The sequence below is a fragment of the Erinaceus europaeus genome, chromosome 20 (genome assembly GCF_950295315.1).
Source record: "Erinaceus europaeus chromosome 20, mEriEur2.1, whole genome shotgun sequence".
Lineage (NCBI taxonomy): Eukaryota > Metazoa > Chordata > Mammalia > Eulipotyphla > Erinaceidae > Erinaceus > Erinaceus europaeus.
The window spans coordinates 14092789-14118866 of record NC_080181.1 but is presented as its reverse complement, the minus strand read 5'-3'; the positions used below and the strand labels follow the sequence as shown (position 1 = coordinate 14118866).

Sequence of the window (26078 nt, the reverse complement as noted above, 5' to 3'; positions counted from 1 at the left end):
TCATTTCCCTTCAGAATTCATCTGTAGCCCCCTCCCGTCTTCCAGTATTGCCGACCGTGACACCCCGCCCCCCCCCCCCCCCGCGCGCGCGCGCGCGCGCGCGCACACACACACACACACACACACACACACTCCACTGGGAGCCAGATTTCCTTTTGGACTGACCTCCATAGCCCTGTCATGGAGGCTGTATACCTGGTGGTGAATGGGGTCGGCCTGGTCCTCGACGTCCTGACTTTGGTGTTGGACCTCAACTTCCTGCTGGTGTCCTCCCTCCTGGCTTCCTTGGCCTGGCTCCTGGCATTCATCTACAACCTGCCACACACGGTACTGACTAGTATTTTGCATTTGGGCCGTGGACTCCTGCTTTCACTACTGGCCATGATCGAAGCGTTGGTTCGATTCACCTTTGGGGGATTGCAGGCCATGTGTACCCTACTATATAGTTGCTACTCTGGTCTGGAGAGCCTAAAGCTCCTGGGACACCTGGCCTCTCATGGGGCACTACGGAGCCGGGAGATATTGCACCGGGGTGTCTTCAGTGTGCTTTCCAATGGCCATGCTTTGCTACGCCAGTTCTGTGACATCTGTGCCATTGCCATGAGCCTGGTGGCCTATGTGATCAACAGTGCAGTGAATATCTGCCTCATTGGCACCCAGAACCTCTTCTCTCTATTGCTGGTCCTATGGGATGCAGTGATGGGACCATTGTGTAGGATGACAGATGTGGTGGCTGCCTTCCTAGCCCACATTTCCAGCAGTGCTGTGGCCATGGCCATCCTCCTCTGGAGTCCCTGTCAGCTAGTGCTAGAGCTCCTGGCCTCTGGTGCACGCCTCCTGGCCAGCTTTGCGCTTGTGAATCTCACTGGCCTAGTGCTGCTAGTTTGTGTGCTGGCAGTGACAGTGATTGTCTTGCACCCAGACCTTATCCTGAGACTTGCCACACGGGCTTTGGGTCAGCTCCATGCCCTGCCATCCTACCACAGGCTCCGAGAGGATGTTGTACGGCTCTCTCACCTGGCGCTGGACTTGGAGGCCTGGCGCCGTGTCTGGAGCCGCAGCCTGCAGCTAGCAAACTGGCAGAACAGAGGAGGGGCACCTGGGGCCCCCCAAGGTGGCTCTAGACGTGTGCTCTTGGCCAGGACCTGGCGACAGGATGCTCTTCCGGAAGCAGAACCCAGATTAGAGACGGAGGAGGAGGCTAGGACGGCCAGAGCAACATCTGCCCGAGGTCGGGAGAGGCTCAATGAGGAGGAGCCTATTGCTGGGCAAGACCCATGGAAGTTGCTGAAGGAGCAAGAGGAGCGGAAGAAGTGTGTTATCTGTCAAGACCAGAGCAAGACGGTGCTGCTTTTGCCCTGTAGACACCTGTGCTTGTGCCAGGCCTGCACTGAAATCCTGATGCGTCACCCCATCTACCACCGCAATTGCCCTCTTTGCCGCCAGGGCATCCTGCAGACACTCAATGTCTACCTCTGAAGACTCCCTGCCTGCCTGCTCTTCCACACTTCATGCAGCCACCTGTGCTAGGACAGCATTAACATCATCTCACTGGGTTCTGGACTGAATTGTTTCCTGTCCCCGAGGCTGCCATGCCACACCTTCAAGCCAGCGAGATGGGGAATTCTGAAAGACTGTGACCCAGACGGGACCAGGGAAACAAGCTTCTCCTTTCCCAGTGGGTCCCCATGATGCAAGGGTGGTAAGTGTGTCACTATGCAAGACCCTGAGACTGTTCACTGTGGACAGCTTTCAGCCTGCCAGGGCCCAACTTGATGCCAATCTCAGGTCCTGCTTTCTGCTTCTGGTTTGTCTTTTGGGACTTTGCAGGGCCTCTCCCCAGCTTCTGCAACCATTACACAAAAGTGTCATTTGGTAATTTGGGCAACTCAGTCATCTTGAAATGATCTTGATCCTCAGTTTTCAGCCAGAGCTCTTGTGTCCTGGAAGGTTCTGGGGGGTATAGGCACCACTCTTGCGTGTCTGTAGACCTACCACTTCTGACTGGTTATGATCTTGTGGGACTACTTACCAACCTGATCCAATAGCTGGGATCAAGAGTTTACCCCTGTGTTGGGGCAGGTGTGGGCATCTGCTCTTGCCTTTGGGACCATGGACCCTCTGGTTCCCCAGTTTACTGGGAGCCTCTGTAGGGATAATCAGATTTCTACTTATTCCCCTCTCACTTCCCACTCCAAAGTAAAATGGCATTTCCCTTCCATTGTGTCTCTCCAGAACTGGGGAGTGAAGATGGTCCACATTCCACTAGGGTCCAAACACCTGGAGCCAGGGCCTAGGGGCAGTTAGCTTCTTAAGAAGCCAGCCAGTCTCCAGTGAATAAAGTTCTGTTGACAGCTCTGGTGGCCTATGTATCCATCCTTGCAAGGGTGTGCAGTAGTTAGGGGTCTCTCAGTGCTTCTGGGTGGGGGGCCTGGTGTGATTGGTCCCTCTGATCTGTGCCCTCTCACAGATGTGCCTTTTGGAAGCCCTCAGTGTCTTTTCTTGCTTTTTTTTTTTTTTTCTCCCTTCAGAATTAAAAAAATCAGTGGAGAGAACCGTGAACTTCCATATCCCTTGAGGCAGCCTGCCCAGCTTTTTTCCTCTGGAACCACTCTTCCTAGGAAGGTACTTGGGGTTTCTGCTACCTGGAATCCAGTCTCTCCTATGGTTGCTGGAGGAGCTGGCATGTGCCTTTGTTGTCTGGGCATCAAGTGCACTATGATGGGCTGGAGGATGGCCATTGTGGCATCTAGGTAGACAGCTGGGAACTGGAGCTGGTCTCTAGCTTACTTCCTTAGTCCAGTGCTGTTGGCCATATCCACCCTCACATGATCCATACAAGAGGGGGGATGTTCCCCCATAATTGGATATTAAATCTAGGAGCCCAGTGCCAGGGACTGTTTCTAGAAGAAGGGGGAAAGGGATAGGTCAGGAAGAAGCTTCGGAGAGGCCCCCTCCACTTTTTGTTGGGTTGAAGGCTGGGCTTACTGGGGGACCAAAGCCCTGGTTGGTTAGTCACTGGCTGGAGGTAGAGCCAGGCTGGGTTCTGGTCAGAGGAAAGGAGCCTGGAAGGGATTTTGTGGCTAACCTCAGACTTGGTGGCGCGGCCCACCCAGGCTATGCTCAGCATGTGGGGGAGAGTTCCCCACATCCACCTTGGACTTGGGAGGCCCAGAGGGAGCTGGGCAAAGAGGAGACTTGGCTCCTTCCAGTTTCTGTTTAATGTTAGTGTAAACATTTTTTGGTGAGAACATAAACTTCCTGAGCTGGGAGCATAGGACCCCTTTCTCTCCACCCTATTTGAAATTCCACAGGCAGGCCTCAATGCCCTCCCTCCCCTTAAGCAACTTTCTAGTCTGTGCTAGCACCTCAGGGTCACTGCCACAGTCTGGAGTTAGGGTGCCGCCTTGTGGTCATTTTGGGGATACTTTCTAGATAACCAGAGGCAATCCGCTCCTGGCATGGGAAACTGACAAAAGAGCTTTCCCGTCATCTAGGGACTAGGCAAGCAGCCAGGGCGGTCGTGAATGAAAATCTCCAGCTCCTTTTCTGCTGGTCAAGACTGCTCCTTTTGCTGGGCACCCAGAGCTCCACATTGGAAGGACATCCTCTTCAAGCCGGCACTGCTGTGCAAAATCCACACATGTAGGTGGCAGCTCTGTGGAGTTCTCATCCCTCCAGAGCTGCTGCTTATATCACCTGCCCTATGCCTCCTTCCAGCCTGAGAGCCCTCCTTCTACTTGAGCACTCCATCCCTCTCCCTAACCCCTTGTTCTTCAGAGTCAGGGCATTCCCACGACTCTAGAAAAAAGGCTGGAGACAGTAAGAGGGTTTCAGGTTTTATTGACTGATCTCTGAAAAAAGGGCTGAGAAACAGGGATGGAGGCAGAAAGGAGCAGAGGAGCAGGAAGAGAGCAAGCACCCTGCCCCAGGACCCTGGGGCAGAGCCAGGCAGACCCACCCCTGCCAGCACAAGCCCTCCTTGGGTCTTGGGCAGAAATCTAGACACTGCCTTGTGCCACCAGGCCTGATCTGTCAGCTTTTGACCTTGTTCAGAGGGACAGATGGGTGGAGAATCCCCCACCTCACCTCTGCAATCATTCCACAACATTCCAGGGGGCCAGCCCTCCTGGACAGAAGTGAGGTTACCGTCAGCGTCACCCTCTTCCCTTAGGTGTGACAGCGGAGCTCCCTTCCCAGTGGCCATCAGGCAAAGACAGGGGAATTATGCCAGTCAGAATATACCAAAAATCCAGTGAAGGTACTATCTGTCTTGATGCTGGCATAGATGCCAATATAATCACCCACACCCACCTGTACCCACACCTGGTCCTCTGGCTCCAGCCTCACCATGGCGCCCCCGGAAAGTGAGGTTGGCTTGGGCCACCCCCCAAAAAACTGGAAGAAAGAGGCGATGGACTGGCCATTCTTGACCAGGTCAAACTGCAGACTGGCTCGGTAGACAGTGGCGTGGACCACAAAGTAGTAGACCCCGGGCACCTGGCAGGTGAACTTGCCAGTGGTAGCGTCGTAATGTCCCTGTTCATTTAGCAGCACACGGTCGAAAGGGAGGGGCGCATCGGACTGCGGAGGCACCCGGCTCTCTGAGCGTTTGGCGCTGAAGGCGGAGCGCGGGGGCACAGAACACTCCCCAGCAGGCCCGGTGGCCCCCACGGACCCTGCCTCTCCTCGAGGCCCCGGCTCCCCTCGGGGCCCCGGGAGTCCTGTGGGGGTAGGGAGACAAGGATCAAGTTAGGGTGTCCCGCGCCCCCAGGTTCCCCAAAGGCCACTTCCTCTACTGGTGCCCTCCCGCCGGTGCCCGCCTCGCCTCCCGAAGGGCAGGGGTGTTCCAGTGAGCTGGTCTAGGGAATTCGGCTCCTGGGGCTGACTCAGCTCTCCTCCACCCTGCCGGGTGCCCAACTGGAACCGGCGGGGACACTTGTGGCGCCCCCTGGCGGAAGCTCGGGGCAGAGTCCCCCCCCCCCCCCCCCCCGACGGCGGGGAGCAGCCTCCTTACCCGGCCTCCCACCCTCGCCTTTCTCGCCGGGAACCCCGGGCGCGCCGTCCCGACCGTCGCGGCCGTCTCGGCCAGGCAGGCCCTGGCTGCCATGGTGGCCCGGCGTGCCAGGAAGGCCCGGATGCCCGGGGCACAGGCTGGGAATCTTGTTGTCGTCCAGTGGGGGCGAGCCAGCCGCCACGCCCAGGAGCAGCAGTGCGAGCAGTGGCCTCATGTTGCCTGGGTCCTCTCGCAGTCTGTGGGCCAGGCAGGACAGGGGTCGGACCCGGAATCCCAGCGCTTTACACTCTCCTCATCCTGACCGGGCCAGCCGGTCCTCACCCCGCAGTGAGGGACAAAGAAGGGGCTCGCCTTTGGGCCCCCTGCCAGGAGCAGCCCTCCCCCGCCACTGGGCAGGCACCCTGCCTGTCCCGCGACCCCCCCACCGGTCCCCAGCCCTCATCCCTAGACTCACCCCCGCCCGGCCTGACCCGGGGCTGCTCTGCTCCCCGCGGCCTCCTTGGGGGCGCTCACTGGCTACTGAGGCCCCTGCGCCCGCCCCCAACGCCCCTGCCCTTGGCACCCCCACCCGGTCCCGCTCCGCTCCCTGCTGCTCTTCTTGGCTCCTCCCAGACGCCGAAAGGAAACCAGTTGTTCAGGGGCCAAGAGCTCGGGGCTGGGAAATAGCAGGGAAATAACTCGTGGTGTCGCCCGGCGGGCGGCCAAGGTTTGAATAGAGAAAGGAGGGGGAGAGAGACTCAGCGCGCCCAGGGAGGTAGAACCATGAGCCGAACAGGGACAGAAATGGGGGTACAAGGTTCTGGCCCGGGCTTGCACACCACTGCTGCTGCATACTCGTACTCCTCTGTAACTAAATGATGACAGAAGGCAGAAGACTGGGCTTAGGGCCTGAAAAGTCGGCAGGGAATGGGGAATCCTGACTTGAATGCGGAAGGGCAGTTGCGATTTTCCATCTGTTTCAGCGTCAGCCGGTGACATTATGGCAGGTAGGATAAATACAGGGTAAGGATAGAGCTTGGGGTAGGTGGAGGAGAGGCCACACTAACCCTGGAGGACTTCTCCTCCTAAGACACCCAGAGGGGAAGGACAGAGCCCCCTGCTGGGCCTCTGCCAAGCACAAGCAAATGGGCATGAGCAGGCAGGGGGCAGGGCCGGCCTTGGGTCAGGGTTGGGCACAGGCCTCCAGACCTGCCACCTCTGGCAGCCTGTTGCAATTGAAAGGCCAGGGGGTGCCCATAAGAGCCAGGCCAGGCTGGCATTGGTGCTCTGCCTCCAGGCACACTGAGCGGCAGGGGGGCAGGACGCTGCCCAGCCGGGTGCAGTGGGGCACCAGCAGCCCGCAGAGGAGCCTCCTGAATGGCTGGTAGCAGGGCAGTCTGGTCAGGCTCTGGAAGAAGGAAGTGATCAGGTATCAGGGCCCATGTTCCCTGCTGCTACAGGTCCCTCCCCTTTTGGGGGTGGGGCTCCTGTGCACCAGCACCTTGTAACCTCGGAGGACCTCCACCACCTCGTCCTGGGTGGCCATGCCCACCCAGATGTTCGGGAAGGCCGTGGTGTTGTAGCTCAGCCCCTGGCACATCTCCACCCGGATAGGCTCACAGGCCAGTTCTGCGAAAGCAAGAAGAGCCACCTTGTGACCTGGGGTAAGTCACCTGGTGGCTCCCTGGGGTAAGAGGGAGTGAGATAACAGAGGCTCACTGGCCCTGAGGGGTGTGCAGAGCCTGCTTATTGCAGAGAGGAGGGGCACCAGCATTGGTAGGGATCCCAGGGCAGCTGGAAGGAGCACCCTTGCTCTTCCCATTGTCTTTGGGATGGTTCTCTTTGTGACAAGGTTGGGCTGGTTGGTGTTTTCTTTTTCATCGTGGTGCTGGGGAATGAAGACAGCCCATACCACCACTGTACAGTCTTCCCAGCCCCAGTGTTTTAATTATTTAGGTGGGGGAAAGAGAGAAGAGACACCATGGCATCATTCTACCTGTGGAACTTCCCTGGTGCTGTATAAGATGTTCTCCTGTGATGTTGGGGCTTGAATCCGGGGCCTGAACCCAGGGTACATGGAAGGCCTGCTTTCTACTGGGTAAGTCATCTCCTGACCCTGCTTCTTGATAACCCAACCACCAATTCTCAATTCCCACTGGTAAGACCACCCATTATTATCCACTTCTGGACTCAGAGGTAGGGAAGGGGTGAGCTGGTAGGAGGTGTGCTATAGCAGGTCTACTACCAATGGGCGTTAGCCTGCTCCTGGGGCCCCAGATGGGCCTCTCACCTCTAGGTGGCACCAATGGGCTGCTGCAGTTGTCACCACTTCCCACACAGTTTCTCCACGTGTCACATATCCACTGCAGATTCTTACACCCACTGTCCCCTGGAGGAACAGGGGACATTGACAGTGTCCTTGGATATGTCCGTGTCCTACTGCCTCTATGGTGCCGGGGTTGAGGGCAGTGTGTGTTCAGACCCTTCCCTGTTCCCCTGGGGGCACCTCTCCTGTCCACACCCACTCGCCCTGCACACATACTCTCTGTGGTGTTGAGGGCCTGGTAGGTGGCTGAGAAGCCCCTGCTGTTGATGCCATGATTTGTGCGAAAGAGCACAGCCAGCTGGTGGTGCCTGGAGACAAGGCGGTGGGGTGGGTCTGCTCCACAGAACCTGCCCAAAGCAGAGAGCAAGCTGTGGCTGGTGCCTAGCACAGCAGGTGTGGTGCTCCGGGCAGTGCTGGGGGGGGGGGAGGCCTTGTGCTGACCTGTGGAGCTGAGGATATAACAAGGAAGACATGCATTCAGCAGACAAAATATTACATAAGCTACTTGAACTAGAGCCACTATAAGGTAGGGAAATCAGTGAAGGGGAACTGGCATGTGGAGAAGATTGTCAGCAGGTCCTATGTGAGCAGGAATGGTATTGAGAAGAGAAAGACTGGCCTTTCAGGAGGTGAAAGAGATCTCTTGCTTGGAGGAGTAGAAAGAAATGAAGTCAGGGAGTAGATTGGGTAATTTCTAGAAGCCTAGTCTGGCTGAATGGTGGATGGGGCTCACTCTTCACTCCTCCTGGCTCTGTGGTACCTGCCCAGGAGGCTTATGGCTCCTGAGTTGCTGGCCTCGTACACTTCCACGTAGTCAAGCTTGCACTCCTCCAGAGCTTCCAGGCTGAAGTTGTGGAATTCTAGTTCAATGCCATAGCCAGTTGGTACTGAGATGTGCCAGGTGCAGAGCTGGGGAAGGGCAAGGCAGGAAGGGGTGGTGGTGGTGTCATTCATCTTCCTGGCAGCCAGCTTAGGCTCTGGAGGCGAGGATGCTGCTACCTGGCTTGGCTACTGTTCATGGCTGGTAAGCTAAGACAGGTCTTTGTGTCTGGTTGCAGACATGAGTTTATGCAGTGGGGGAACACTACCTAATGGTGTTCCCTTCCTTGGAAGATAACTACTGAGAGTGTCTTTCCTCTTTTTCAGTTTTTACTTATTGATTTTTATGAGAGAGAGGCAGAGGTCAGAGCACACTTAGCTCTGACATATGGTAGTGCCAGGGATTGAACCTCAGATGGTTTCACTCATCTGTGGAATATAAATAAAACAAATGAACTTGTAAAAGGGAAAAAAAAGTAACCAAACCGATCCTCTCCCCACCCCCCATCTCCAGGGCTCCACTGCTCTGAGCTGACATTTTCAGATAGAAAAAGAGAGGCAGAGAGGGAAAGAAAATACAACACTGAAATTTCCTTCAACGTGGTAGGGGCATGGCTTGAGTCTGGTTCCACACATGGCACAGCAGCACACTATCCAGAGGAGCTGTTTTTCCAGCACCAAACTGACTCTTAATTATTATTTTATTTTTATAAAGACAGAGAGAAATTGAGAGAGGGAGAAGAAGAGAGAAAGAGATATACCTCCAGCACTGCTTCACTATTTGTGAAGCTTCCTCCTGCAAGTGGGGACTGGGAGCTTAAACCTGGGCCCTTGAGCACTGTTAACATATGCACTCAACCAGGTGCACTACCACCTGGCCCCTTGGTGCAGTGAGTCTTATACACACATACTGGTGTAAAGCTATATTCCTAAAATGTAATACTATTATTTTTCTTTTCTTTTTTTGCCTCCAGGGTTATCACTGGGGTTCAGTGCCTGCACTACAAATCTACTGCTCCTGGAGGCTATCTTTTCCCTTTTGTTGCCCTTGTTGTTTATTGTTGTTGTTATTACTGTCATTGTTGTTGGACAGGACAGAGAGAAATGGAGAGAGGAGGGGAAGACAGAGAGGGGAGAGAAAGATAGACACCTGCAGACCTGCTTCACTGTCTGTGAAGCAACCCTCCCCTCCCCCCACTGGTGGGGAGCTGGGGGCTCGATCTGGGAGGCTTATACCCGTCTTTGCTGGTCCTTGTGCTTCGTGCCACATGTGCGTAACCCGCTGCGCTACCACCTGACTCCCCCATCTTTATTTGTTTATTGTTTATTTGTTTATTGTTTATCATCTTTATTTGTTTATTGTATAGAGACAGCCAGAAATCAAGAGGAATGGGGAGGTAGAGAGGAAGAGAAACAGAGAGACACTTGCAGCACTGCTTCACCACTTACAAAGCTTTCCCCCTGCAGGTGGGGACTTGAATCTGTGTCCTTGCACATTGTAACATGTGTGCTCAACCAGATGTGCCACTACCTGGCCACCATTGAATTTTGTTTAATTAAAAAAAAAAAACATAAATAGAGGCCAGGAGATAGTCTGACTGGTAGAGTATGTGTTTCACCATGCAAGAAGCCCTGGTAGCCCATGGGGGCACCATAGACAGCAAGGGAAATTTTTTAAAAATTATTTTCTTGGGGAGTCGGGCAGTAGTGCAGTGGGTTAAGCACACATGGCACAAAGCGCAAGGACCAGCGTAAGGATCCCGAGCCCCCGGTTCCCGACCTGCAGGGGAGTCGCTTCACAAGTGGTGAAGCAGATCTGCAGGTGTCTGCCGTTCCCTCCCCCCTCTGTCTTCCCCTTCTCTCTCCATTTCTCTCTGTCCTATCCAACAATTATGACATCAATAACAACAATAATAACTACAACAATAAAACAACAAGGGCAACAAAAGGTAACAAATAAATATATTTTTAATTCTTTTCTTCTTCCTTTCTTTCTTTCTCTCTCTCTCTTTTTTTTTTTTTTTTTTGCCTCCAGAGTTTTTGCGGGGGCTCCATGCCTACACTATAAATTCACTGCTCTTGGGAACTGTTGTTGCCATTTTATTGGATAGGACAGAAATGGAGAGAGGAGGGGGAGATAGCGAGGGAGAGAAAAAGATAGACACCTGCAGACCTGCTTCATCACTTGTGAAGTGACTCTCCTGCAGGTAGGGATTCAGGGGCTCATACCCGGATCTTTGCGCTGATCCTTGGTCCTTGCGCTTCATAAGATGTGCACTTCACCTGGTATGCCACTGTCTGACCCCACAAGGGAGATGCTCATGCATAGTACAGCTGTATTGTGGTGTGTCTTTTCTCTCTTTTCCCTCACTCCTCTTACCCCCCCCCCCAAATAAAAAAGAAAATTGGTTTGGGAAAGCCATTCAGCTGTAGAGCTGTAGTATTGCCCATGCACAGGACCCCATTGCCTGAAAGAAGTAGGAGGAGAAAGAGTTTTCCTTTCTAGCCTGCTTGATCCCTGACTTTCCTGGGTACAAAGCAGCACTACCACTGCTCTTGGTGACATTAAGCTTCCCCCCCACCAGCATGCTGACTTACCTGTTGGTGAGGGTACTGCTGCAGGTAGCTGGGGGCAGAGAAAGTGCCCTGGAGTCCAGTCAGATTCCCCCCACACCCTATAGAGAGGATGAGGGGCTCGAGTTGGCCAGGGCTGTGCCTCTGCCCTGTGGGTGGGCAGGGGCTGAAGGGAGAATATGGACTTGCTCATGTGGGGGGGGCGGTGGAGGAGGGACACACAAATCCTATGCCAGAAGAATGATTGGGCTGGTCCTAAACTGGGGGCCCTAGTCTCAACCTGGATGCACTGCCTGAAGAATACAACCACTGTGCCTGCACGCCGTACCCAAGAGCGTGGTGCCACAGTTGGTCTCATCACTCCCGTCAGCACAGTTGGCAAAACCGTCACAAACTGAGTCAGGCAGTAAGCAGACGAGCTGGTCACAGTGGAATTCATCATGGGCACAGCTCCCTGCAAGGGGCAAGTGCATTCAGAAACCCCTAGTCCCCAGCCTCTTTTGCCAGGATCTGAGTGACCAAAGGGGAGGGAAGTGGACTCTTGACCAGGCCGCTGGGGGCATGGTGGGGACATACTCACCATGGCCAGGAGCCACAGCCTGGTACCAGGCATGGAAGCCAAAGCTTTCCACACTGCTGTCCGAAACGAAAGCCACCCGGAGTTGACTGGCGTTGGTGTTGAGTGTAGGGGGAGGCACTCTCCCACACACTCTGCAAGAACCAGGGTTGTATGTGTGGGGTGAAGCTGGGGGCTCACAGCTCAGGGCCAGCCAGAATGTGGCCTGCCTGGGCCTGCTGTCCTCTCTTCCCTCAAGTCTTACTTAGCCTGGTAGTCCTGTGAGCACAGAAGGGGTTCTTTTCTTTCCTAGGGATCTCTGCTTCTTCCCCATCACACCCCCATCTTTGCAGTTATTATTCATGGGAAAGCTAGATAGATGATAGATGCTTCATTGTATGGATATGGAAACCGAGGTCAGAGAGGGGAAGTGACCTTCCCAAGATCACCCAGAAAGGATATGGTGAGCAGGGCCTAGAGGTCAGTTCCTTTTACCCTCCCATTCCACCTCTTTCCCACTCAATTCTCTGGTCTGGCCTCCAGAAGGAATTTCAGGACAGAGGTCAGATCTGCCAGGGTCAGTAGGACCTACCTGAGGAGGGGGCCTTCAGGCTCAGGGGAGATTTCCAAACGATCGAAAAGGCAGGAGGCTGCACTCTCCATGCTGAGGGCTTCAATCCTAAGCTGTATTACTTGGTCTGTGGCTACCCGGATGTGCCAAACACAGTGGGCATTGGAGGGATAAGGGTCTGGGTAGTTAGGGCTGCTGAAGAAGCCCCTGGGGCCAGGAAGGAGGCCACCACAGGCTACAGAAATGAAGGTTAGAGTTCAGAAGGCAAAGAGAGAGAACATCTTTTTCTTTCTTCTTTTTCTTTTCTTTTCTTACCAGAGCACTGCTCAGCTCTGGCTTATGGTGGTGCAGGCGATTGAACCTGGGACTTCAGAGCCTCAGGCATGACAGTCTGTTTGCATGACTATTACGCTATCTACCCCCCACCTGAGAACATCTTTTTCTTAAGATGCCACCCCCACCTCCATTTTGAGCCCTTCAGGAAATTCTGCCCACAGTACTCACTGGACAGTGTGGGGCTCCTGTCTGTCTCCTGCTGCTCTCCAGGGGTTGCAGTTGTCTGGGTGGTGGTGGTGGTGGTGGCGGTGGTGGCAGTGGTGGCATGGCTGATACCAGTGGTAGAGAGGTCTTGGGCAGGCAATGGATGATCAGGGGCCACAGATGGAGGTGTAGCCTGGAACTCTGGAGCCAGAAAGATGGTAGGAGGGGGGTGGGATATTCAGGGGAGCTGGAACTGTGGAATGAATGGTGTTGAGGAGGGGGTGGTGGCGATGGAGTGTGGCCCTGCTCCCCAGCTAGGGCTGGGCACTTACGAGCCAGTATTATGGCCACCAGCAGGCCAAGCAGCAGGAGCAGCAGGCTGGCTAGCAGGAGGACACACATCCAGGAGAAGCGGCAGTCTGGCTGCAGCCCCCGGGGGCGCTGTCCTGGGGGCAGGTGAGCGGCATTTAGAGAGCCCCTTCCCTGCTGTGCCCCTTACTCTTCTGGAGCTCTTGGGCTAATCTACCCTGGGGGGGGGCACTATGGTTACCATGCCAGGGAGCCTGGGTGGCACAGTCGGCATCCTCCTGGAAGGCTTGATGGGAGGAAGGTGGCCCAGACTCAGGCTCAAAAGCAGGGTTGCAGAACTCAGTCTGGAAGGGAGGGACTTGAGGGCTAAGGGAAGTGGTAGGATAGGCACCTGAGTAGGCATGTTCATGGGACACCAGCAGCTCCAGGCAGGCCCCTCTGACCTTACCTTGCTCAGTGGTGTCGCCTCCACGCAGAGGATGATATCTGAGTAGTCCTTCATGGCTCAAAGCTCTGCATGACTCAGTCTAGTCCCAGCCACAGCCCAAGAACCCCAAGGATCTTCTGTCTGATCCTGAGCCCCTACCAAGAGGCCAGCTTCTGCTCCCTGAGGGAAAGGGCTGCCAACCTCAACCAGCTCTGGGGCTGCCCTTGGAAGACTGGCTTTGGCTGCTGGCTGCTCCGACTGTGTGGGGGAAAGGTCGGCAGCCTGAAGGAATTCCAAAGAATTCTCAAAGGCATGAACTGGGCAATTAATCCAACTCAGCTGAGAATGCTGAGGCCAAGCCCCTAGCACAGGGCAGCGGTGTTTAAGGACACAGGTGGTGGCTGCAAGCGAACTCCCCAGAGAAGAATCTGGGTGCTCTGTGGATGTATCACCAGGGAAGCTGCCGACCCCTTTTCTTACTTCACCTCAAATATTGAGGGAAGTGCTAGGAGGGAGATTAGTGGGACTTCCTTGCAGGTGAGGGAACCTTAGAAGGTACCTGTGAGGGGTCTGCAGCTGAAAGGCTCAGAATTCCTTAGTGTCCTGAGCAAAACCAGCCTTAAATTAGGGCTACTGGGGCATCAGCCAGGCTCCTGTTAATGTCCTTGGGCAACTAGGACAAGTAAATAAGTGAATCTAGCAAGAACACTGTGTGTTTGGGTAGCTTATGTCTCTGCTGAAGTGAGTGGGGGGACTGGCTGCTCTTGCCTGGGACCCCTGAGTCTACAAGAGAAAGGACAGGGGAGAAGAAGGTACCCAAAGCTTTGGACTGCCCAGAGTCTGAGAGTGGTACCACCTGCTGTTGCAGGATGGGAAAACTTCCCTGCAGCTCATGCCTCTTGCTCTGCTACTGAACTGGAAAATCCCAGCCTGGCCCAGCTGTCCTCTGGGAGAGAGGAGGACTGGCAATCTGTCTGCTGCTTCGCAAATCCTGTGTGAAAGATTTCTGGGAGGTAGGTAGCACAGCCATTTTACACGAGGTAGCACTAACGTCCAGAGAGGTTAGGTCAATTTCCCAAGGTCATACAGCTGGGAAAACTGCAGAGACAAGACTTTAACAGAGGACTGAGTAAATCCAAAACACACGTTTTCTAGGACATACCTCGGCTGGAGCTGAGGCATGAGGGGCCAGAGGGAGGAATCAGAAGCAGGAAGGAGAACAGAGGAGACAGACTTGTTTTTAAGGCATCTAAGGAGACCCCTCACCCCAGATTCTTCCTGATTCACTCCATGGATGGCAAGGGCCTTGGCCTCCTGTCACTCCTTTCTTTGGACTACCTTAAAGGGGCAAAAGTATTTCCTTTATAACACCAAGATGTTCTTTTTTTAAATTAAATTAAATTTATTCTGTTTTGTTGCCCTTGTTTTGTTGTTGTAGATGTCGTCGTTGTTGGATAGGACAGAGAGAAATGGAGAGGGGAGGGGAAGGCAGAGAAGGAGAAAGAAAGACAGACACCTGCACACTTGCTTCACTGCCTGTAAAGCGACTCCCCTGCAGGTGGGGAGCCGGGGACTCAAACCAGGATCCTTATGCTGGTCCTTGTGCTTTGCACTGATCCTTGTGCTTTGCGTCACGTGCGCTTAACCTGCTGTGCTATACCGCTCAACTCCCACACCAAGATGTTCTTTGCCGTTTCCGGTCTGTGAATGGACAGGGCAGGGCAGGGCAGTGTCTTGTGGCCGAGTGAGTGATATGTGATGCAGCATAGATGGAGCCTAGAAGATGAGAATTCAGCTGCCTCAATTAAGATAGACACTAATGAGATTTGCAATAATGTGAAAACAAAGCTACCCTTCTTATCAATTTCTTTTGTTTTGGCAAACAGAGGTTTCTTTAAAAATACTTGTTTATCCAGATGCTAGCATGATGCCGACCAGACTTCCCTGGACAGACAACCCCACCAATGTGTCATGGAGCTCCGCTTCCCCAGAACCCTTCCCCACTAGGGAAAGAGAGGCAGGTTGGGAGTATGGATCCAGCTGTCAACATCCATGTTCAGCGGGGAAGCAATTACAGAAGCCAGACCTTCCACCTTCTGCATCCCATAGTGACCTTGGGTCCATATTCCCAGAGGGATAAAGAATAGGAAAGCTATCAGGGGAGGGGATGGGATACGGAGATCTGGTGGTAGGAATTGTGTGGAGTTGTACCCCTCTTATCCTATGGTTTTGTTATTTTGTTAATGCCTCCTTTTTTTTTTTTTTAAGATTTATTTACTAATGAGAAAGATAGGAGGAGAGAGAAGAACCAGACATCACTCTAGCACATGTGCTGCCGGGGATCGAACCCAGGACCTCATGCTTGAGAGTCCAAAGCCTTATCACTATGTCACCTCCTGGACCACAATGTCTCCTTTTTTAAATAAATAAAAAAATAAAAATGAAAGGGAGCCAGGCGGTAGCACAGTGGGTTAAGTGCAGGTGGCCCAAAGTGTAAGGACCGGCTTAAGGATCCCAGTTCGAGCCCCTGGCTCCCCACCTGCAGGGGAGTCGCTTCACAGGCGGTGAAACAGGTCTGCAGGTGTCTATCTTTCTCTCCCTCTCTCTATCTTCCCCTCCTCTCTCTATTTCTCTCTGTCCTATCCAACAACAGTGACATCAATAATAACTACAATAATAAAACAACAAGGGCAACGAAAAAGGGAATAAATAAATAAATAATAAATATAAAAAATACTTGTTTATGAGATAGAGGAGAGAGAATCAGAGCATCATTCTGGCATATGCCATACGGGGGGTTGAACTTGGGACCTCATGATTCCAGGCCCCATATCCTACCCCCTGGCCTGTGGGAAGTAGAGTCTTATGAAAAAAAGTTATTTACATCAGCATGTATAGAACCAATTATTTTGAAATACTTATTTAAAATTGGGGAAAATTTTAATTTCCATTTATGATAACTTAAAAATGGTAAGTACTGATCACCGTAATCTACATAAAAGTTCTTTGGTGTTTCTTAATCATTTTTAAGAGCGTCGAGCAACCCCTACCCTGGCTTTCAGATGCCCATTCTATGTACTGCCTCACTGATTTTGCTTCGTTGAGACAGTGCTGGACTTGTTTTCCATTCCTGATCCTTGGCTATGTTGTTCAGGAGAATTAAGGGAGCAGTGGCCCTGGAGGCCAGAGGACTGCACATTTGTTGAGAGAATCTTTCTTCATGGGGTTTTGAAGGTACAGTCCTGGAGATGAGGGTGAGGTAGGGAAGTGGACATTGGTTGAGTACCCACTATGTGCTAGATAGCTACCAGTCTGAATAGGTTTTGTCCTGCTCAGATTACAGAGGAAGTAATTTGCATGACTGGGGGAGGTGGCTCAGTGGTGGGGCACAGAACTTTACACATGTGAGATTCTGAGTCTAAGTCCCTGCACTGTATGTGCTTGAGTGAGTCTCTGATTCTCTTTTGCTCTCTTATAAATCAGAAAAAAAAAAAAGGAGTCAGGCGTTAGCACAGCAGGTTAAGCGCACGTGGCACAAAGCACAAGGACCATCATAAGGATCCTGGTTCGAGTCCCCGGTTCCCCACCTGCAGGGGAGGTCGCTTCACAGGCGGTGAAGCAAGTGTACAGGTGTCTGTCTTTCTCTCCCCCCTCTGTCTTCCCCTCCTCTCTCCATCTCTCTCTGTCCTATCCAAAGACGACGACATCAATAACAACAATAATAACTACAACAATAAAACAACAAGGGTGTGGTCTGGGAGGTGGCTCAGTGATAAGGCTTTGGACTCTTAAACATGAGGTCCTGAGTTCGATCCCCGGCAGCACATGTGCCAGTGATGTCTGGTTCTTTCTCTTTCCTCCAATCTTTCTCATTAATAAATAAATAAAAATCTTAAAAAAAATAAAACAACAAGGGTAACAAAAGAGAATAAATAAATATTTTTTAAAAGGGGGGGGCGTGGTGGTGCTGGGGAGATAGCATAATGGTTATGCAAAAGACTTTCATGCCTGAGGCTTTAAAGGTCCTAGTTTCAATCCCCAGCACTGCCACAAGCCAGAGATGAGTAGTGCTCTCGTCTTTCTCTCTTAAAATAAAATCAAATAAAGTGAAAGACCTTTATTCTGAAAAAAGAAAAAAAGAAAAAATGAGGTAAAGAAAGAGAAAGAGAGGAGTACTTGGATTAGTTTCTTTGTGCTGTCTCCTACCCAGGTGCCCAGTGCTGCCTATAGAGCAGAGAAGGGCAGAGACCCTCAGAGGTGCCTGTCCACACCTTTTGGGGTCCGTACAGTTAAGATAGGTGTGGCCCTATAGAACAGGTGTGGCCCTATAGAACTAGAGAGTTCTCCAATGATAATGCTGCCCACCTCAGTTCCTAAAGCACAGGGCTGAGGACTTTGCTACAGGAAGTCCTACAAAATGCTGTCTGATTACTCAACCAGGCAGAGAACTCCAAGGGGAGGATCTGAGATACCTGGGGTCCTGCTCACCTTTGCCACTGACAAACTGGTGGACTTGGGCAAACTTTCTCTAGCGCTCCTGTCCATGCTGACCTAGTGAGACTGTGGATCAGGTGACCTCTATAGTCCAAACCCTAGAGATTTATGGGAAATAATGTGCATTTTCTGAGCACTGGTCACTTAAAAGTTATACAGTACTACATATGAATTATATGTACTAGTGACATGTATGTGAACTGTATAAACTGGAATTGGGAGAGCGGAAGTATGTAAGTCCCTCAACTTATTATTTTTAAAAATATTTATCCCCTTTTGTTGCCCTTGTTTTTTGTTGTTGTAGTTATTGTCATCGTTGTTGGGAAGGACAGAGAGAAATGGAGAGAGGAGAGGAAGACAGAGAGGGGAAGAGAAGATAGACACTGCAGACCTGCTTCACCGCCTGTGAAGCGACTTTCCTGCAGGTAGGGAGCCGGGGCCTTGAACCAGGATCCTCACGCCATTCTGTGCGCTTTGTGCCATGTGCGCTTAACCCACTGTGCTACAGCTCGGGTCCCCCCCCCAACTTATTTTTATTATTTTTAAAAATAATTTGTAAAGGTTTTTAAATTTTTAAAAGTATTTATCCCCTTTTGTTGCCCTTATTTTATTGTTGTAGTTATTGTTATTGATGTAGTCGTTGTTGGGTAGGACAGACAGAAATGGAGACAGCGGGGGAAGACAGAGAGGGGGAGAGAAAGACAGACACACCTGCAGACCTGCTTCACCACTTGTGAAGTGACTCCCCTGCAGGTGGGGAGCAGGGGGCTCGAACCGGGATCCTCGTGCCGATCCTTACGCTTTGCATCACGTGTGCTTAACCCGCTGCACTACTGCCCGACTCCCAGGTTTTTAATTTTTATTATTGAAGGATAGGAGGAGAGAGAGAATCAGAGGATCACTGATACAGACTGAACTTCGGACTTCTTGCTTGAGAGTTCAACACTATTCACTGTGCCACTTCCTGGATTGCACATAACTTATTTTATAGTGTAGAGGAATAAGTGACTTAGAATGAGAGCTCCTGAGCTGAGACCTTCAGAGACCCACTAGTCCAACCACTGCAGTTCACAGCTGAGGCACCAAGGTCTAGAGAAAGAGAAAATCTTGTTCAAGGTCACACAAGATCGTTTGCTGGGGGAGTAGTGCCCCTAGGGAGAGGCCTGCTGGAATGCAAGCAGAGTGGAGAAAAAGATCCCAGTTGCTAGGAGGCAAAGCTGAAGGATAAAGAAACACAGGGGCAGATTGTGTCTGGGATCTGTGTAGTGCCAGGACCTGTTGCCATGGGGACTGAGAGTGATACAGGTTAAGAATCACAGAGAGCTGGGAGCCAGTATGGAGTGGATTAAGGCTTGCTCTCCATGTCACTCTAGCCCATCTTTTTCCCAGGGGAGAGGCAAAGAGAGCATACTGCTGGTAAAAAACTAGCCAAAGGAGTAGCAACTTACACATTTACTTGGGGGACTGCTTCACTATCCACTTTGCTATAAGCCTCATTTCCCTCTTCCCCTTCCCCCTCCCTTTTTTTTTTACTTCCTTAAAAAAAATTTTTTTTTCAACAATCTTTTTTTTAATGTTTTTTTTTTTTTAATTTATTATTATTATTTTTAACCAGAGCACTGTTCAGCTCTGGCTTATGGTGGTGCGGGGGATTGAACCTGGGACTTCACCTTTAAAAAATTTTTTTTTAATTATCTTTATTTATTTATTGGATAGAGACAGTCAGAAATTGAGAGGGAAGAGAGGGGTAGAGAGGATGAGAGACAGAGAGACATCGCAGCACTGCTTCACCACTTGTAAAGCTTTCCCCCTGCAAGTGGGGACTGGGGGCTCGAACCTGGGTCCTTGCGCATTGTACCATGTGCACTCAACCAGGTGTGCCACCACCCAGCCCCCTTCCCTTTTTTTCAAGAGAGGGAGGGAAGGAGGGAGACAGGCACCATGGCACTGAAGCTTCCTTCAATGCAGTGAGGGCCAGACTTGAACCCAAGTTTCGCACATGGCAAAGCAGCACACTAACCAAATGAGTTATTTTGCCATTTTGATGAGTTATCATCAAATGAGTTATCATTTCCATTTTGAAGGGAATTCTAATTCAGTGTCTAAGATTATATCATGAGTCAGGTCACTCTGAGGCAGGCCAGGGAGAAAGCCTAGGGTTCAATCCCGGTTTTCAATCCTTCTTGTCCATGCTTGGAGAATGCACAGCCTTTTGCCTGCCTCTGCCCAAGAGTTAACGTTGACAGTTACCACTGGTGTCTCAGTATGAGTGGGATAGATGTGCCTTGACTTTCTTCAGAGCAGGGGCATGGTGCTTAAGAGAAATTCGGATAAAGCTTGTATACCCAACAGGTGGACACTTCAGCTTCCCAAATTCTTATTTAATATTTATTTATTCCCTTTTGTTGCCGTTTTTTATTGTTGTAGTTATTTTTATTGATGTCGTTGTTGTTGGATAGGACAGAGAGAAATGGAGAGAGGAGGGGAAGACAGAGACGGGGAGATAAAGACACCTGCAGACCTGCTTCATTGCATATGAAGTGACTCCCCTGCAGGTGGGGAGCCAGGGGCTCAAACTGGGATCTTTACACCCGTCCTTGTGCTTTGCGCCACCTGTGCTGAACTTACTGCGCAACCACCTGACTCCCGAGCTTCCCAAATTCTAATTTCAATAGCAAACATAGAAGATCTAGGACTGGGGAGATAGTGCAGAGGTGGCACAGAGGACTTACATGTGAGAAGTCCAACCCCCAGCACTGCCAATAGACAGGGATGAGTGGTGTTGTGGCCAAAGTAAGGAATGGAAAAAATCTGTAGAAAATCTAAGAATTTAAAAATAAAACCAAGGGAGACAAGCCCCTGTGTGGCTCAGAGTGGCAGACTTTAAGGGGTTGTTGGTTGAGGTCTTGGAGCAGAGCACTTCAGAGAACAAGGCCACAAGGCCAGCTGTTTCTAGGTCTTGCTGCAGCAAACTGAGACCGTTCCTTTATCAAGGACCCAGCCTGGTTCATTCACAGCCTGCTCTAAGAGTAAATTTTGCTGTCTTCACTCTGCGGTAAACCTGCTCTCCCTCGCCACTGATCTGTTTAGGCCCCCAGTGTGTCAACAGAGAACTACTGGAGTGCTCATACCAGCAGTTAAAAAGTAGCCGGTCCATGTAAAGAGATGTCTATTAGATATGCTAGTTTCTGTAGGTTCATTGACTGTGTGGTTCAAGGAGAGAATTTCATTATTCTCAGGAGAGGCATGTGAGATGTTTAGGGTTGGTGATAAGATACCTCATGCTTCAGTGTTTTGCCCCAAAGTCTATAGAAACAGGTGCGGCAAGATGTGACTAGGAAGCAAGTCCAGCTGAAACAAAGTTCTTTTCTTTATTTATTTTCCCTTTTGTTGCCTTTTTTTTTCATTATTGTAGTTATTATTGTTGTTGATGCTGCCGTTGTTAGGACAGAGAGAAATGGAGAGAGGAGGGGAAGAGAGAGGGGAGAGAAAGACAGACACCTGCAGACCTGCTTCATTGCCTGTGAAGCAACCCGCCTGCAGGTGGGGAGCTGGGGGCTCAAACTGGGATCCTTATGCCTGTCCTTGAGCTTTGCACCATGTGTGCTTAACCCGCTACCGCCCGACTCCCAAACAAATTTCTTGAAATGTGTGAAGAGTCTAAACTAGTAAGTGGGTTGTTAACTTTCTCAGAACTTGGAATTGGCTGATTCAACAGCTCTTTCTGGATTCAAACCCTGCCCCAAATCAAGATTCTGCCGTTGACCAAATTATTTCTCAAAGCTATTTATTCTGTACAAGGTTCTGCTGTACATTAGACATTCTTCTACTCTTGCTTACATGGTAAACAAGTGTACACCAGCCCTTTGGCTCAGGGTCACAGTCTCCCCTGGAGAAGGGTGTTGGGTCAGTTAGACTCGGGGGTCTTTCTCTGAGGCCTCCTCCTGGGGGCACGTGCCAGGCCAGCTGTGTGTGCGCACGCAGAGCTCTGGGCCTTGGTGCTGAATGGCTGCCTTCTCTGGGATAGGAGAATTTTTGTCTGGTCACTTAGGGCAAAAGTCAGCCCCCATGGAAGAGTCACACATGTCAGAGGCAAGATGTCCCAAAACAGCCAGGCTCGGGCTTCCAGGTAGGACTGAAGAGCAATGCCCAGGGGAGCTGAGGGGCGGCATGGGCATCCCTGAGAAACTCGGTCCAAAGGGCCTATGTCTAGGAGGCTCTGAGAAAGGGGAGGCAGGTCAGGGAGAACAAGTTTGCTAAGAGGGAATAAATTAAAAAGGGGATAACTCTAGGGCTCAGGGGCTTGTGCTATCCTTCAAACAGCTGGGGAACAGACCAGGGGTGGTTCAAGGGAGCAAGAGGAAGAACTTGATAAGAAATCTCCTTTGACCTACTCTCTTCTTCACCTCACTGCGATGCAAACAAGCCAGGGGCTCAGGGTGTGGCCCTAGGGCGCTCAGCCTGCCTGCACATGGCACTGGGGAAAAGGGAAGAGGCTGAGGGACATTTCAGGGAGGGGCAGTCACCCCCTGGTCCCCAAATGCTATAAGGCACAATTTTTGGAGGCAACTATTGAATAGATTCCATCCAAAACATTAAACAACAACAACAACAAGAACAATAACAACAAGAACTTATTAGATCCTAGGCCTACTGTGGCTGTACTTGGGGCCTGGCCAACCCCCACCAGCACCACTAGGGGCTAGTGTTAGAAAAGTCATCTTTAAAGAATATTAAAAAAAAACAAAACAATAAAACACAACTAGCACAATGTCCCAGCTGTGAAGAGGTGTGAAGGAGGGCATCTCCAGTCAGAAAACTTCAGTTATGATAACTCAAACAGAAAAACAGGTGGGCTACTAAAAACCAAAAGCAGCTTTTTTCAAAATTGTCCCCACGTCTTTCCCCCTGGAGTTAGCAGCGTTTAGAGGGCTCTTGGCTCATGGGTGTTTTTCTTGCTTCAGGCTGGTGAGCAGGGTCTGGGGTGCAGACAGGGCACCCAACATGAGTGCCTTCAGGCAGCAGTCCTCCCTGTAGGCTCCAGAGGGCGCTGTCTTCCAGGAGGAGTGGGGCTGGAGCCAGCAGCACAGGGATAAGGATCTTCTCTCCACAGCCGCAGTTGTTTATCACACACAGGAAAAAAAAACCCACAAGCTTAAACAATGCAAACAAGAGAAGCAGAGGGGCACTGTGCAGGCGCCAGTCTCTGTGTCCTGCTGGTCGTCTGCCGGTGTGGTTCAGGAGCACCTGGGCTCCCCACTTTGGACTCTGACCAGCCTGTTGCAACTCCTGCTCGGCAGCTTTAGTTTATTTTTTCTCTTATTTGTCAGGTTTTTTTGTTTTGTTTTGTTTTGTTTTTTTGGTTTTTTTTTTGTCTTTGAAAAAAATTAGGGTGTGGGCCTCCACAGGGTAAGGAGGAAGGGCTGTCGCTCCTCACTGCTACATGCGGGAGGGTGGACTGGCCAACTCATAGAAGAGCAGATAGGCGTCGCTGGTGCGCACTTGGCTGGAGGACATGGGTGTGACACTGTGGAGAGAGTGTGGACAGTCAGGGGCCTGGCAACGTGGCTATCAGACAGACAGAGGCACAGTGGCTGAGTGTGTGTGAGGACTAACCTCTCTTCTTCCTCTCCAACCCCAAGCAACCTGTGCGGCTGTCTTCTGGATTCTACAAAAGCTCACTCACATGCTACTTGGATTTCAAGACAAAAATACTTTTATGAGAGAAAGAGGGAGACACAGACCAGAGCACTATTCACACTCTGACTTATGGTAGTACTGGGATTGAAGCTGGGACCTCTGGGACTTCAGACATGCTAGTTCTCTGTTCTTGCTCTGGCACATTGAGATATCTCTCCCAGTTCAGGGCTTTTTTGGTTTTGACCTTTTATGGGGGAGTTAAAGCAGATGGACAGCCAAGAGTCCGGAGACCTTCACCTCACCTGGAGTCATTGAAGGTGTGCCATTCGCCTGTTACTGGGCTCCGGCAGTAGGCTGTGTAGTGGCCGCCCATGGTGGTTCCCGAGTGATTGGACACAGCATACAGGTTGTAAACAGCGTGGTCTGAGGAGGAATCAGACAGTTTCAGGGCCCCAGGGTTTTCCTTGCCCCCGTGTTCCCTCTGCCATACTTCTATGTCTGTCTCCCTGGTGTATCAACAATTGTGTCTTATTTCCTCCCTTCTTGAAGAATACTCACTGGTGTTTTCTGAGGCAAATTCTCTTAAGTCCAGGTCTCTTAGTGGGAAATTCACAAATGTTGTGAGCTTGCTGGTTCGTATCCTGGATTCTGAGAACCGCTTCAGATCTGTTATTAAAGTGAGTCAAGGACAGACAGGGCAGCAAGAACAGCAACCATGTGAAGGAGACAGTCTCAGGAAGCGAATGCACTTCTTAGGACGCAGAAAAACCAAACAAGAAAAAGCTATTAGCTGTCCTTTCTTTACACTTTGCTCACCCTCTTAAGTCAAGTCCTGGTCCTGATCTTTATGTTTTGCTTCCCCCACCCCCTTCTTCTTAACTAGAATACTACTCAGCTCTGACTACTTCTGACTGTTGATGGTACTGGGGACTGACCTGGGACCTGTCCCATGCAGGACCTGTGTGGTGCCACTGTGCTATTCTCCTGACTCTTGGTAGATTTTAAGGATACGGAGCACCAAGATCTTTGGGAACCTCTGGATGGAGAACTTCTTTATGCATCGTTTTCTGGTTCTGCATCGACAGCATGTCTGAAAGAGACAACAAACAGAGGTAGAATGGACTCGTGTGGGCTGAAGCCAGTAGCTCCCAAGCTGGATCAGCTAGAGATAATATCATGCCTAGAGAGGTGTCTTGGAAATGTGTTCTTGCTAAGTGTGGAAGCGTGACTTACAGGCTTCTCATCACCATCAAGAATATCTTCTTTAGTGAAGAGCCTCATGCAGTCCATTAAAGTCACCTCAGGATAACCTCTCTGAAAGAGAAAAGATCAGAGGTCATTGACATGAAAAGCTAAGAGTGAGAGCTTCGAAGTAGGGCTACACGGGTGTCTACCTTAGCAATGGGCAGTGAGAGGTCCCAGAAGGGATCAAAGACTGTAGAACAGTAACCACAATCGGTGCATGTCAGGGAACTCTTGAGCTGCCCAACAAAGAGATCTGGAGAAAAGATGGAGAAGTGTGTCTTCCTTCTCAGCTCCTGCCTCAGCTCGTGGGACACTGGGCAGAAAGAGGGTGCTCTGGGGGAATGATTTTAGGGCTGTCCACACTCCACTCAGGAACAAAAACAGTTGTCAAGGAAAGCAGGCCTCCCTTCCACCTCATGAACTTACCCCCAATCCGACTGTCTTCCCGTTCGAGATATTTCCTCCACATCTGTCGTCCTTTCTCATCATCACTAAGAACCAGGAAAGAGGAAGGCATTTGAATTTCAGGATCTTTCCTCAAGCTAAATCCTTAATGTTCAAGAATTTCTCCCAACTCTTCTCTCTGTCTCCTGCCCCCCAATAATAGCAAAAAGCCTCAGAGGACCAAGTTTGCCTCCCCATGCGGCTCTCCTCTTACTCACGGAAGATGATCGAGGTTCTCAGGACTGGGCTTAGGCCTCACTGTGACTCGATTCACCTCGTTGTGGAGTCCATCCAGCAGAAAGCGAAGAAACTCCTGAGCATCCTGCTGACTGAGCCCAGAGGAAGAGAGTGAGCAAAGCCTCTCATCCCTTTAACTTGCTGGCACTGCCACCCACCTGTGATGGCACATTTGCTGGACCCTTACTTGTAGCCAACAAAACGTGGTGCATATCTCTGGATCTGCGTCTTGAACTCAGATGGGCTCACCACATCATTGGGGGAAGATGTCCATATGGTCTGGATTAGTTTTGCAAACTCTATTGGGGAGAGAGGTAGTAGGGGGATATAGAAGACAGGTGAGATTTTTTCCTATGAGAAACTGAAACACAAAGTCCAGTCAAAAAGAGCCAAAGGAAAGGAAAAAAAGGAGGGGCCAGGGGTAGTTTAACTGGTAGGGCCTGTGCCTTACCATGTACAAGCCCTGAGTTAAAACCCTGGCACCACATAGGAACACCATAGCAACTGGGGAAGCTCCAGAGATAGTGGAATAGTGCTGTGGTTTCTCTCTCTCTCCTCCTATGTCCCTTTCTATTTGAAATTAAAAAATAATAAGAAAAAATCAGGAGCAGTACATGTTAGAACACAACTGCTAGTAGAGAAACAGTAGAGGGGGAAGTGGCCTGAGGGGAGGCAGAGCAGTATGTGCAGAAGGGCCCCTCACCTTCCATGAGGGCTGTGTGAGCATTGCTGCTGTGGCTGAGGTCCCCGCATGTAGAGCCTCTGGAGGCAGTAGTCTCTCAACTCCCGGGTGTTGCTCAGGCACTGCAGAATGGAGTTCATGAAGCACTGCAAGAAACCACGTGGACCATCAGCAAAGAGAGACCCCTGTCTGGCAGCTCACTTAGTTTCCAAACACTCTCTGCTTCTTGGACCCCAGAGGTAAACCTGCTATGGCCTCAAGTTCTTTCTGGTAAGTGA

The 26078-nt window shown here is 51.1% G+C and overlaps 5 protein-coding genes across 6 annotated transcripts in view; 2 read left to right on the top strand and 3 right to left on the bottom strand.

The window, feature by feature from the left end:
• The window catches only part of CBL (Cbl proto-oncogene), a 145110-nt gene extending 120906 nt beyond the window's left edge, over nucleotides 1-24204 (top strand). The window contains exon 17 of the mRNA XM_060179908.1: nucleotides 24076-24204. Coding sequence (XP_060035891.1) covers nucleotides 24076-24110 — 35 coding nt within the window. The 3' untranslated portion in view covers nucleotides 24111-24204. The remainder of the gene's footprint in view (nucleotides 1-24075) is intronic.
• On the top strand, nucleotides 89-24196 carry RNF26 (ring finger protein 26). 2 transcript variants are annotated; one of them, XR_009546753.1, is made up of 2 exons: nucleotides 89-1702; nucleotides 24076-24196. XR_009546753.1 is itself a non-coding variant. In XM_007523579.3 (1 exon), the coding sequence occupies exon 1, from the start codon at nucleotides 181-183 to the stop codon at nucleotides 1477-1479; it is 1299 nt and encodes a 432-aa protein (XP_007523641.1). In that variant the 5' UTR covers nucleotides 89-180; the 3' UTR covers nucleotides 1480-2358. The 2 variants fall into 2 exon arrangements, 1 of the variants encoding a protein (XP_007523641.1); XM_007523579.3 differs by lacking the exon at nucleotides 24076-24196 and having other exon boundaries at nucleotides 89-2358.
• Nucleotides 3827-5373, bottom strand: C1QTNF5 (C1q and TNF related 5). Its single transcript, XM_016188370.2, has 2 exons — nucleotides 5018-5373; nucleotides 3827-4724 (listed from the first exon to the last, which is right to left on the bottom strand). Exons 1-2 carry the CDS (start codon nucleotides 5229-5231, stop codon nucleotides 4207-4209), a joined length of 732 nt encoding a protein of 243 aa, XP_016043856.1. The 5' UTR covers nucleotides 5232-5373; the 3' UTR covers nucleotides 3827-4206.
• Nucleotides 5573-13288, bottom strand: MFRP (membrane frizzled-related protein). The gene is made up of 13 exons (XM_016188393.2): nucleotides 13080-13288; nucleotides 12873-12975; nucleotides 12655-12768; nucleotides 12347-12523; nucleotides 11864-12077; nucleotides 11296-11426; nucleotides 11044-11169; nucleotides 10740-10816; nucleotides 8083-8231; nucleotides 7539-7669; nucleotides 7287-7385; nucleotides 6498-6625; nucleotides 5573-6404 (listed from the first exon to the last, which is right to left on the bottom strand). The coding sequence occupies exons 1-13, from the start codon at nucleotides 13131-13133 to the stop codon at nucleotides 6180-6182; spliced, it is 1728 nt and encodes a 575-aa protein (XP_016043879.1). The 5' UTR covers nucleotides 13134-13288; the 3' UTR covers nucleotides 5573-6179.
• On the bottom strand, nucleotides 21323-26027 carry USP2 (ubiquitin specific peptidase 2). Its single transcript, XM_060179912.1, is given in 11 exon segments — nucleotides 21323-23079; nucleotides 23495-23615; nucleotides 23751-23858; nucleotides 24204-24282; nucleotides 24426-24506; nucleotides 24587-24690; nucleotides 24864-24928; nucleotides 25100-25210; nucleotides 25306-25417; nucleotides 25822-25864; nucleotides 25866-26027. Coding segments are annotated over 11 exon segments (987 nt in total). The 5' UTR covers nucleotides 25941-26027; the 3' UTR covers nucleotides 21323-22991.
• Nucleotides 26028-26078: the final 51 nt, after the last annotated feature.